This window comes from Colossoma macropomum, unplaced genomic scaffold (assembly GCF_904425465.1).
Source record: "Colossoma macropomum unplaced genomic scaffold, Colossoma_macropomum, whole genome shotgun sequence".
In the NCBI taxonomy this organism is placed as follows: Eukaryota; Metazoa; Chordata; class Actinopteri; order Characiformes; family Serrasalmidae; genus Colossoma; species Colossoma macropomum.
In genome coordinates, this window is record NW_023494794.1 from 20,081,067 (window position 1) to 20,094,623 (window position 13,557).

The 13,557-nt window shown below is 38.9% G+C and overlaps 1 protein-coding gene across 1 annotated transcript in view; it reads right to left on the minus strand.

Annotated features, from left to right (window-relative positions):
• Positions 1-3,643: 3,643 nt before the first annotated feature.
• Positions 3,644-13,557, minus strand: part of LOC118814759 (peripheral-type benzodiazepine receptor-associated protein 1) — a 172,954-nt gene continuing 163,040 nt past the window's right edge. Inside the window, exons 33-34 of the mRNA XM_036580515.1 lie at positions 12,273-12,392; positions 3,644-10,212 (exon numbers count right to left, since the gene is read on the minus strand). Coding sequence (XP_036436408.1) covers positions 9,937-10,212; positions 12,273-12,392 — 396 coding nt within the window. The 3' untranslated portion in view covers positions 3,644-9,936. The remainder of the gene's footprint in view (positions 10,213-12,272; positions 12,393-13,557) is intronic.

Here is a 13,557-nt window from a genome sequence, read left to right on the forward strand (position 1 = left end):
GGTGCAGCAGTTAAATCCATTTAAGGTGGAACAGGAAAATCTGAACAAGAAGCTGGAGAATGAGAAGCTGAATTCAGCCTCATAAAAAGTCAAACATTGAGAGAGATTCGACAAGAAACTATTTCGCTTTTGAGGAAAGGTTTCCTGCTGGAGATGTGAGAAAAGCAGCTATAACTGAGCTAAAGCTTAAAGCAGAGCAAAATAAGTCTTCGTTTTTGTTTATATTATATTTCTTAGCCTATACTAGTACATTAGCACTTACTGAGACATATTTACAGCCAAGATGGTAAAATGGACCTAAAATGTTGTGGCTCCCAAGTTGGTTTGATTTTTGTTGAAAGGACAAAAGTGCTCTTCTTAACATTTGGTTTGCAGACCGCTGGGATAAATTAACAAGCAGCAAACTAACTAAAGCAACAGCAACGTGAAAAGCATTGATTCCCTTCTGGAGCCTCCACTGTAGCAAGAATCTGTGAGCTGTATGAATGAGAACTGAGTTGAAGCTTTGACTGTGCATATGATGTATATGATGTGCATATGTATTCACAATCGGTGATGAAAACTGAGAGTTTACTGGGTGTTTTCATTAACCTGGCGTTCACACAATGAAAATAATGTGTAATGTAATAAATGCGTTCCAATGAGGCTCATTTTGTCCACTCATATAGCCAGAACAACATGCACTGCTTTTTAAACGGGAATGAAATCTTTCTTCAGGGTTAGATTTGAGCATATTTAGAGAGAGATTAATCACGAGTAGTTACACTAAGTAATTTTGAAGTTTGACTATCTATGTGTGCCAAAATAATACACAAAATCTCGAGTCATTTGTATTATATATGTAATAATCATTGCTACAAGATAACACTCATTATCTCCTTCTGCAGCCTTATGGACAGTCTGGCTTGCACTGTTCAGATTCCCACACACACATGCAATCTCCACTGGCTGACTTATCACTTCCCAGTGATGACCATTTCAGAGGCTCACTTCAACATTTCCTCAAGTGTTGCAAGCGTTAAGCAATGGCCGAGCAAAGTGAAACAGCATCTAAAGAGAACAGAGAACAAGCAGATGAAGATAGACGCTGACTGGGCGCTGAGAAATGGCCAGATTATTCAAATTCAATTCAAAATAAATGAATAAATAAATAAATAAATAAATTAATTAAAAAACACTATTGTACACTACATGCAATAAAAAAACATCTGTTTGGCTACAACTGCTACAACTTCTGCACTTAAATCTGGGCAAAATTTCACATTTTGAATTGATAAACATGTTTAATGAATTCTGAGTGAGTGAGTTTTTTAATTATATAGAAGTAAAAGGACGAGCCGCAGTTCATACAGAGGGCGCAAAATGTACCATAAGCTTCACTTAACCTTAAACCCAAAGTGAAAAGTGAAAAATGAAAAATGAATGCTTTTTTGCAGGTGGGTTCTTGAGCAACTGACAAGAAAGCTCTAGAACGTTACTTAAGAAGTGAATTAGATAAAATGCGCCCAAAATTTCTCGTAATTCTGAACTTCGCCCATACTCATAACCCCTTTGGCACAAAGAATCATGCACCGCTTTAGACCTTTGTGAGCCTAAATATGCATGAATGTTGCCATCTGCATAAGCCAAGACGAGAAAAAGTGAAAGAACGAATGCAAAAAGAAGCCAGGCCCGACTGTTAAACCTCTTCCTGTGTGGTTTACACCACGTGGTCGAAAGAGGGTTAAAAAGGAGCGTTTCTCCTCTCCCAGGTCCATTTCTACTTTGGCTGAAGAGCAAGAAGACACTGAAGACTCTGGTAAGACCACCGGACGGGAACATCTCAAAAAAGGGAAAATTCGCTTTAACTTTAAGCGGTATGGACTTAACCGACCGGGAAAATTAAAAAGGCTAAAAGGTTTAAGTTAACGTTATTTATTGAAAATGTGGCTAACTTTATGCAAATATGTGCATTTTAAATGTGCTTTAGTATGCAAATATTGTTCAATTTAACGTTTTAATTATTCACTTATTGACTTTAAATGCGATTTTGTTTGCAACGTTTTATTACTTTATGTATAAGTTAAAAAAAGTTATTGTTTTTTTACGCTCGTACAAAAATCTGTTCTTTAAAAATTATTTTTTTTCTTATGTAAGGAAATGTGTTCATTTGTGCTCACTAAACCGTATTTCTGACAAGTTTATTTAACATAAAACGCTAGCCACTTCCTGTTCAACTCGCAATGCAAAGCGCTAAATCTATGGCACAATTTTTTTTTTCTGAAGTCAGTGTGCATCTATACTTATTTAAAAGTAACCTGTAGAATAAATAAATAATTTACATGTATAAAAATATACGTGTATGTATATATATATATATATATATATATATTTATTATTTATATATTATATTTTATATATATATATATATATATATAAACTTGTACCGAGTTGGCAGAAACAGCTTACTCATGCCAATCAAGATGGCTGCCAAGCGAACATGGTATGGCGTTAAAGGAAGAAGTACTTATATTAGAACAGTGGTTCTCAAAGTGGTCCTCAGGGACCCCCAGATGGTCCACATTTTCGTTTGGTACTAACTTCGAAAACAAAGGGACAGAGCAAAAAATATGGACCGCCTTGGGGGGTCCTCGAGGACCAAAAAGAGAACCGCTACAACTGAAACAAATGTATTTTTAGAAGAATGAAGTTTGTGTTTGGTTTTGGCTTCAGCATTTTTCATATAATATGACGTCAACATGCTCAAGTGTACTTTCTTTTGACGAAGATTGTTGTGAGGAATTTTTTTTGCCGCACTTTGTTTAGACTGACTTGCTATTGTCCTAAACGGAAGTTTGAAAAACTGTCCAATCCAGTTGATGCGGTAGTGAAACAGCGGACAGCCCTGTTTAAAACCTCTGACATTGTTCATGAAGTGTTCACTCAGCAGTGACAATGACGAGAGTAACAGTTTTAACTGCATGAAGCGTTTGGGTGTGGTTGACATGGGCAGCTGTAAACTGTGCAGAAATGGGGGCGGAAGAGTGTTTTGTGTGTATGTGTGTGTGTGTGTGAGAGAGAGAGAGAGGGGGAGGGGGGGTCTTAACCACTAACTCTACAGGTGTGTCTTTGAAGCAGCAAACCGGGGACCTGGAGACGGCACGTTGGAAGTACAGTGCAGTCATCCATAAAGTAGAAAGCACTACTAAACCCCTCGCCACAGTGTAGTGTTTCCTACTTTATGGATGAGTGTACTGTTGGCTACTGGGAACTCTCAAAGCAAGAAAGCGACCCAACATGGAGGACATGAGGAAAGAGAAAAGAGGAACTGGCTTTGTTTCATAAGGCTGTGCACAGCTCACTGTGTTAATATGAGCCCACATGAGCTGCCTGCACACGAAACAAAGCCAAGAGGCTGAAAAACTGCTAACTTTGCTTCTTGATTGTTGTTTATACTGCTAAACACTTCAGGAGTGTCATTGTGTGTAATGTTCACTCCATTTCATGAATGAAAATAAAAAAAAAAACTAAAAAGGATCTAAAGTGTTGTGTCTGTTGAATTTTACTTGTATCCTTACACAGTGTTTGCACTATATGGGTTTTGAAGGATTTGGACAAATGAGCTTAAGAGCTCAATGAGCTAAATCACCAAACAGTAGTGAGATTTTATGTGAAAATATATTTTATTTCTGTAAAAAGGTCCATAGCAAATGACAATGGCCCCTTAATGAGCAATAGTGACGTTACTAGTCATTGATCAAAAACATTGCTTCAACATGCCAAAAAAAAAGAAAAAAGAAATGAAATATTTGAAAAATGTTCACAAAAAAAAAAACACATATTTACAGACGAGTTTCAAAAAAGTGGTTACAAAACCCCTCAGATTTACAAAAAAACGCTTCAGTTCTCCACGGGATGCTTAACAGAAGTTAGCATGGACCACAAGAATAAAGCCTCTCTCGCTGTATGAAAATATCATACGTCAAAATCACTGACCCCAGCTCTGTACATTATACACACACCCACTTTCAGCATACTTCAAACTCGGCCTTTGCTGTGTCCAGTAAGCCCAAAAAAAAAAACTACAAATACGTTGTAAAAGCAAAAAGAACAGCAAAGTACTATAAATACATAAATAGATTCATAAATAAGGCCGAATACAGGTGTAACACCGTCATGCATGCAGTCAATAGAAGTACAGCGTAAGTAAACATTGAAGTAAGACTAGACGAGGTCTTGTAAGGCTAATTAGTTACTGTGGCCTAACGTACTCCTACTAGCAGAGTCCGTTTCAGAAGCTAGCATACAGCACAGTGACCGGGCCTGTGCGTTCCTTAGCAGTTTTCAGTAGCAGGGTTAACAGCAGGCTTTCAGAGTATATAGTGCAGCTTGGGGAGCATCGCTAGCCTAAAAAATCAGAGCGAGTTACATACAGGCTACAGAGTAAGAGAGAGAGAGAGAGAGAGGTTGACTGTACAATGTAGTGCCTTCAGTTTAAATTCATCAAGGCTGCTGTCATTAAAAGATACATGTTAATACAGTCATTGAAACAACGTCCGGTGTTTGGAGGGGACCCAAGTGATTGAATGAAATGGAGTCGCACCTGCTTTGACTCCGCCCCCAATTGGCTGGTGTTCGACTACTGGTCTCTGAGTGGTCAGCTTGCAGAGCACCTAAGGGTTTGGCAAAGAGTGTGAAACTAGACTGCTTTTAAACACATGAAGCTGATCAGCTACACTGTAAAACTGTTGCTGTTTGAACTAACAGTTAGTAACTTGGCTGACTTGAATTCACTGAACTTCTTACAGTTAACAGAACAATATGAATGTGTTAGCTTATCTGAAGTTCAGTGAAATCTCATTTTTAAGGCAGCTAAGTTACTCACCTTTACGTGAAAGGGGGATTCTGACGTGAACTGATTCATTCTAGAAAACGTACCAGCTCAGAGTTCTTTAGAATGGTGATGAAAGGAACCAGGGACTGCAAAGCCTTCAACAACAAATATGAGTTTAATTTGCTTTCCAGAAGTGTTTTTATGTAATGTTGATGATGGTAAAATAGGTGTAAATCTAAAAAAAACCACTTTTTTGCCTCACATCACCCTGCATGCGCCTCTCCAGCATGAACAGATTGAAAACCCCATTGTAGGCCACATCATCTCTCACAACTATTATAAAACAATGTCTCAGGGTTTCAGTGAGGTAGCTTTTACATCACAGTGGTCAGTAACCCCACTCATGGAAGTCTACTGCCACACTTGCTCCAGCCAATAAACTTCTTCAGTAGCCCCTGACTGGCAGATGTATGAGTGTTAAGGAAAGGGAGGCAACATGTTGGATGCATATTGGACCTAAAGTCTGGAGTAAGGTCCAGGAGCAGGGTTGGTGACCACTGTTTTAGGGCCATTCAACGATTCAGCCGTCTGGTTCCTATCACCACCACTGTGAACAGCTCTGAACTCTGAATAACCGTTTACATCTTCTAATTTACTTCTAATTTAACTATGCAGACATTTTGCATTGGAATCCCCCTTTAACACATGAAACCTTTTTACAGTGCAGCAGTTAAACCTGAGAAATGATTTCATGGCCCCTATAAGGACACCTAGAGACCATATGTACACAAAACAAAAACAGACCATATGCATCTGATGTGGTCAGTCACCAAAAGCAACTGTACAAACAAACAAACAAAAAAAGTACTGCATATCAGACTGTGAGAACATGAGTGTGAGAGTGGTTTTTTTACCCGTCTGTGGTACAGATGCAACGCTCCAAAAATGGAGGACAATAACTTTGCACATGCTGAAAAATGGAACCCTCCCTCTGTACCACACAGAGTTGAACCTAACATGTTTCTTTCAGTTCAGCTACACACGTGTTACTGGAGTTCCGTCTGAGTGACTGAGAAAGGCAAAGGCAGCCAAAACACTGCTCCAAACAGACGGCCTTCAGAGGGAACCTGCTCTAAAGCTCATCCTTTACATACACTGAAAAACATCTTACCTCAGAACACAGATTCTAACTACTGTCCGACTTACGGATGCTTTTCGAACGTGTTGAGATACTGTTGACAAGCCGGGATGGAATGGAGTTACATAAACCCAAATTAGGGATGCAAACTTTGGCAATTTCTTTTGACTAATAAATGAGGGCCGTTAGTCGAAGATTAAGTGTTAACCGGCAAGCCTAAAATCAAGGAAGCCACCTTTGAAGCCATTGTAAAATACTGAAACATACCGAGATATCAAAAAGTGCTCCTTGTATGAACTGTGGGGGGCGCAGATCAGGTCAGGCATCAGCGTGTATATCAAGTAAACAGCCCAAATTGTGTTACAGGGCCCAGATCCTACATTTTTCTTGTGTTGTACACTTTACTTTGAGGTCTACTTATGATGCCTGTGTGGCTTTACATGCCAAAATTAATTTTTTCCATTCCTTTTCCAACACTTCAAATAAAACAGGCTGTTAGCATGCCTTTAGGACATAAAACAATGTAAATTAGCTCTGCTCTGATTGGCCACCCTGTGATGAAACACTCTTTAGAACTTCTTGCATGTAAATGTGTCTGTTTTCGTGACATCCCAATAACACCGTATTGAAAACAGGTTGTTTTTGCAGCTTACTTCCTACATGTGGTCTGTATGGAATGGTACGTTTCAAAAGTCTTCTATTTCAAAAAAGCAAGGGAAACTTCAATTCCACTACATGGGCCTTTTAAATATACTCTACATAAGAATGCAGGTTAGTTTTAACTATAATATGTTCATGTTTATATGAACAAAAGCTAAAAGCTGATAAAGTGACTTGAATATATAACGAGGGGCTAGTTTGATAATGTACTGTACGGCAGTGTTCACAAGGCTACATGACACCTACACAGCTTCACAACAACTAACACAGGCCTACACAATAAAGCCATAAGCCACAGGAGGCCATGCATTACGGTGATTTTATCACAGGTAATTATCAGGTGATTAGTCTTGAGCCAGTTGAAGCAAAATCCCTGTTGCCTGTGATAACAAAAAGTCATCTCTGATTCAGCCACATACTTGCTGCACAAACAGTGCACTATTTGGGTGTAGAAGTGAGAAGCACGCTATTTAGCCTAGGTTTGACAGCTCTGACTAAACCTCACAAATTTGAAGAACATAAGTACTTTAATTTAAAGCCTGGTGGAGCTGTTTAGTTCAAGTTAAGACAATACGTCCTCAGCCCCTCAGTTTAAGCAAAACCGTGTTCTTACTTCAACTATACACTCATCCATGCAAGCAGCAATACAGTCAACAGTCATAAAGCACAAGGATTTTTCATGATCTGGTGCAGGAACAAAGAACTGAATTGTTGGGAGGCGGTCACAGGTGTGCATATATCGAGTATTTTATGACATATTTAAACACGGCTCAGCCAATCAGTTTTTAGAACTGTAGCTATCTGTTTTAAAAACCTTTATAAATACTCATTCCAATAGGCATCGTTTGTCATAAAGGTTGCATCTGCCAGTTTTAATTACAAGTAAAAGTAGCATCTATGTCAGGTGTGTCTGGCGATGTTTTTCTGACATTAGGTTGTGTTATGACACTCAGAGGTGAAATGACAGACATTGCAGCTCAATGTATGTCACAGTCACATTATGCTAATAATATGACACGGCTTGCCAAGCCAGGCTGCTAGAACAAGAGAGCGTTTTCTCTGGTGAGTGCCTTTTCACCATTTCATAAGAGTTAAGCTGTGTCATCATCAGCATTATGTCACTGTGAAATAGTGAAATACACTAAGCTACAAAGTCTTGGTAAAATGTGCTGTGTCATTTCACCAAAAAAAAAGAAAAAAAAAAGAATCATGGCACAAACCAGTGTCAAAAAAAGAACCTCACCTAATGTAGGTTCTAGATCAACTTGACAGTTTTTTAAAAAGTTCATGTAGGTTTAAATCAACTGTCATGACAGGCTTATGTAGGTGTCATGTAGCCTTATGAACATGATCTACAGTAAAGTGTTTCCACAAATTCTATATTCTCATAACTAGCCCAAGTTAAAATGAACTTAAATGCCATGAGGGGGGGCTTGCTTAGGCTCAATGTACTTCTGTGTCTTTGGGAAACTGTCTGCGTCCACCATGTCCTTCTCTATCATTCTGCACACCCACTTTCTCTTGGAAAACATGGATAAAGTAGTTGTCAGTCTTGTAGCTTGTGGATGTCTGTTTTCGATGTGGCACATCATTGTAGTTGCCCTATCACCCTCTCGAATGGTGGGCTTGAATACCACTATTGCTAAGTGCATGCTGCATTCTTTAGTAGGCCCATCTAGTGGAAATAACCGCTTACTGTGCTGTCAAGCACTTCAGAAATGTCCCCATTCAGACAGGCACGCTTGTTTATTGGAAATGAGTCAAATTAACACGTTAAACTAACAGCATTTGTCAAACAACTGTTCATTGGTCGGTTAACGTTTAATTGGTTAAATGTTTTTATCCCTAACCCACATATAGTCTTCACATACAGTAGGATTTAAACTTATTCCTTTAACCTTTCAACCTGCTGCCTCTGTATTACTGTAATACAGGCCACTGAGTAGCTGCTTCAGCACCTGCCCTCTGGCTTCAAGTTCTAAATATACTGGTCTTCCTCTTAAGCACAGGGATGTTATTGTCTGAATGCTACAAATGCAGCAGAAAGAGATTCGGCTGAAAAAAGCTGGAGTACCCCTTTCATTTTATTGTTGAGAGAGGGACGTGTTGGCCGAAAGCTCAGAAAAACCACTTCCACCTTAAGAGAACTAAACTGACCATGATTCAACTCAACTGAATAGAACACTAACGACAGGAGTCTTATTATTGTGCCTGACTCCTGCTCAAATTCTCAAAACAACAGTTTTCTTTCAATGCATTTCAAAGGAATGGTGTGCTGAAAAATCTAATTTACACAGTTTTCCACTCAACCTAGACGCAGTCGATCAGCTGAGACATGTCTACGAATTTTGCTTCTTTGTTTTAAAACAGGAGCTAAAGGCCTAACGCTGATAAACACTACAATTCAATAGTCACCCAAATCTTTTCCATAAATACATCTCCAACACCTCTCTCAACCCTGTGCAACCCTTCACATCCAGGCCCTCATTAAGTTTTCACAGACTAAATGTAGTTTAGGACAGTATGACAAAACTTCAGTGTGCAGCTGCATGCTGTAGTCAGCCATTTTAGACAACAGGGGTGCTGCGCTGAAACCCGCCTCCCCTTTGTGTGTACCCACATGGACTATGGAGTTTGCTCTGTTGTTTCTATTTACAAAAGACTGTTGATCTTAAATTTTCAAATATATGTTTATAAATAGTAACAGCTGTTTATGGTAGCAACAGCTGTTGTCTAAAATGGCTGCCTACAGTGTTCGGTTAACTGGTTTTGTTCATTTATGGTTCAAAGCAAGTCATACTGTGTCCTAAACCACATCCACAAGTCTGTGTGACGATGCGTAATGAAGATGATGCAGTTTGAGCTGGTTAAGACAAGTTTCAGGGATGTGTTTACAGAAAAGATTTGGGTGACTAATGACTTCTAGTGCTTGTTAGCTACATTAGCTCTGTCTTGCAGCTCTGGCGCTAAACTAAAAAAGCCAAATTTAGACACCTAAAATGTCTTGGTTAATAACTACACTTGGGGTAAGAGGAAAACTGTGTTTGTTTGATTTGTGGATGAAGCATTTCTTTAGCCATTTGGTCTCAAAAGTCTTACATGCTTTTGAAGGAAAGTAAAGTGGCAAGCAGAGACAAAATCAATCAAATAAAAAAAATAAAAAAAATCATCAGTCGAGGAGAGTGACATCTCCCCCCACAGTAGGACAATGTGCCTCTACCCCCTCCAATCACCCACACGAACCATCGAAACAACATACAGACAAACCAGCATCGACATGAAAAAGTGCAATTAGCAAATTATTCAAGATAACAGTCTTTCACATTTATTCCTTCTTACTGGAGCCCAACTTCTTGAACAGCTTCTTGCCTTTGGAGAAGAAGCCTTTTTTCTTCTTCTCTGGTAGGGAGGTCTCGGTGAGAGAGGAGTTTTCCATAGGCTGTAAAGGGGGGGCTGGGGGGGCTAAGACTGGGGAGGGGTCGGAGTTTGTGTCTTGGTGCTGGTCAGGGTGCTGGATTGGTTCCGACAGGGCTGCTGGACTCTCTTCTGGGGGAACGGATATTACAGCATCTGTCTGCTCTAAAACGGCAGCGTGGCTCACCTTTAGAATAGAGAGACAAGCACATACGTCACTACAGTAGAGAAAATGTAGAGAGACTCACCATAGAAAGAAAAAACAAACAAAACATTTACCCCAACTTATGCAAAATGTAGTCAATCAGCCAAGGCTGTTATCTATAAAAACAAAAGTATGTCGCATAGCTAAAAACACAACAGCAGTCATTTTGAAGTCTGAATTTGATCTGTACTTTTATTGTTTTTGTAGACAATAGTAAGTCATACAGTATCAGAAACCACTTGAAAACTACTTGATGAGGGGAATTCAACCGATTTTTCTAAATCTCTGCGTAATTCAGTCGTTGAAATGTAAACAAAGTCATTCAAAGTGGTTTGACGTGAAGTGATTCATTGTCGAGAAACTTAGCGCCTCAGATTTCTTTACAGTGGTGGTGATAGAAACCAGAGGTCATAATGTGTACAAAACAAATACACCAAAACCACCAGTGAACCTATATGTGTCTCCTGAGTTTTTACATGCAAATATATGTTTAGAATAAATAAGTTTCTTTTAGGAAAACTTTCTTTGCCTTACAAGACTTTACATGTACCTCCCCACTCCAAATAGATTCTAAAAACACATTTTAGGTCAAATCCTTCTCAAGAAACTATAATAAATCAATATATCAGACATCAGGCAGTGTTTTCATAACCACTTCATGTAATAACTTTTTGTGAGGGAGCTTTTTAAACTCTATGGATGTCTGGTTCCTATAACCACCACTGTGAACAATTCTGACTCATGCAGTTCCTCTAGAATGGAGCATTTCACGTCAAACCACTCTGAAAGACTTTGTTTACATCTTACAGATCTGATAATGCAGAAATTTTGAAAAATCTGTGGAATTCCCCCTTTAAAGGGGAATTCCACCAGTTTTTGGAAATGAAATCGATGTCTTACAGAAAGTTATTACATGAAATAGTTATGAATATGCTGTCTGATGCCTTACATGTTCTGTGATTGTTTTGAGATAAGATTTTGGCCTTAAACATACTTCCAAAATATACTGATGGAGAGGTAAAGAAAGTTTTAAAAAATAGTTAAAAAAACTACAAAAGTGAAAAAAATAGATAATGTGCAGGTTTACTTGTCATTTTAAATGGTACAAAAAAAATATATGTATATTTGCATTTGCAGACACTGAGACACTGATTCCTGGTTCCTATCACCACCACTGGAAAGAAATCTGAGCCTGTGGGTTTCTCTACAATGAACCATTTCACATCAAACCACTCTGAACAACTTCGCTTACATCTAAATAAGTGAATCGTGCAGAAATTGTGTGATTTAAGGCAAGCATGGGATGATTTAGGCATGTAGATAGCATAGGCTAATAGTTGGGTTACTATTTTCCATTACTTGTTGGCCAAATTAAAGAAGCAAGCAAACTTCAGACACCAAACACGTGGTGGTAGATTGACTACATTTGCTGTGAGGGGATTTTTCACTCATGTATTGCTTTAAATGTGAGGGAAGTGAAGCAGGGAAGCAGTTATTACAGGTCAAATGGTGCTTAAGAATGTTCTGGTAAACACCTCAAACACAATATGGATAGTAATATATACATGGAGGTGGATCTAATGTCTTCCTTCAAACCACACCAAGTCAAGGAGAAAGGGAGCATGTTAAAGAGGGTCCTCTGCTAGGAACTGAGGGGTCTGGGACAGGTTCAAGCTTTCTGTGTGGGGGACAAAGCAATATAGAGGGATCATCAGCAGAACACTTACTCTTACTGTTTAAAGTGCACCCCTCTCCTGTGCCTCTGCATCCCACCATGCAGGAACAAACGCACACAAACGTAAAGAAATAAGCCATGCAAAACAAACAAGGACATGCAGAACAAAGGAGATCTGAAGAACAGTGTAGAAGTCTTAGAAGGTGTGAATTGGAGACAGGCATGCTATGTGTGCCATTTAGTTAATGTTTATAATACGCTTCCATTGTTGTGTGGTTATAAACAGTTTTATGAAGCCACACATAAAATCACACATTCAGATGTGCTGCTTACTAAAAACTCCGGTGATACACCGACATACACCTACCTGAGAGTCTCTCCGGCTTTTGGCCACAGGGGGTTCAGCCACTGTTGCCTCCTCCGCTGTCTCTGGAAAAGCCTGGAGGAAGTTGGAGGGCACCAGGCCTTTCTGCCCATTCAAATCTCCCTAAGGCGGTCAAAAACAACATACGCCATCATGCATTTCTTTGTTTACAGGTTGTCATATGTTACTCTGGTATATCATACTGTACAAGCTTCATTGCCAAAAAAATTGGAAAAGTATGAAAACAATTACAGAAAACTTCAAATTACAGATTTTTGGAAATATTCGCTTATTCTGAAATTGGACCAAAGAAGAAAACGAATATCCAAATTGTTGCGAGTGTAAAGTTCAAAAGCCAGGCTCTGTCAATGTATGATCATGTACTAGCATTATTCTGTATATGTTACAATGGCACGGCTGCGTAATCAGAGTGGGGGTGCTAGACAGGCTTGCCTGCAGTCCGGACCCGTTTCCCACTGAAAACGTGTGGTGCATTATGAAGCACAGTTGAGGACTTGCATAATGGAAGAATGGCAAAAAAATACTTTCAAAACTAAATCAACTGATGTCTTCAGTCTCCAGACGATTATTAACAGGGACCATTACTGCCATTGTTGGACTGTGATGATGTCATGCGGTTGCTCTAGTCTCAGTCCTACTGAAAATAAGACAATTAAAAACTGTTCTCTTCCTGTGGTAAAGTCACGCTGTAGCTAAAGCTGCAATGGCTGAATGATGTATTTGAGTTCATTTAGATACGTAGCTCACTGTTCGTTTCTCAGTGGACAAGAGACAGAACAACCAAGCTCTGCACAATGGCAACCTACTAGTCAAGGGATTTTGTCTATTTTTTACAAATAAATAAAGTGTTTAGCTTGGTTTACACAACATATTTTAACAGCACTCAATATGTGTATTACATCATTGCTTACGTCTCCTAAGTGTTAGTGTTCCCCTTGAGTATTATTGAAATGAAAGGTGATGTAACAAATGGTAAAAATGCTCCTGTCCCAACATTTTTTTTGGATCACAGACATTAAATTTGCAGTGTATATTTACGCACAATAAAAAATCACAGTTCATCATTTTTTTGTATATTTTAAATAGGTCAAATAGAATTTAATAATTATTGCTTTATGTCTGTATTAGCATTTCACAAACTGTGCTAACATTTTTTGTAACTGATGCTTGTGATTCAGTTTCATAAAAGGTAACGTGTATCATCACAACAGTGAAACAAACAGCTGTGGTAACCAATGCTGTGTTCAGTATACTAAGAAAAAGTATT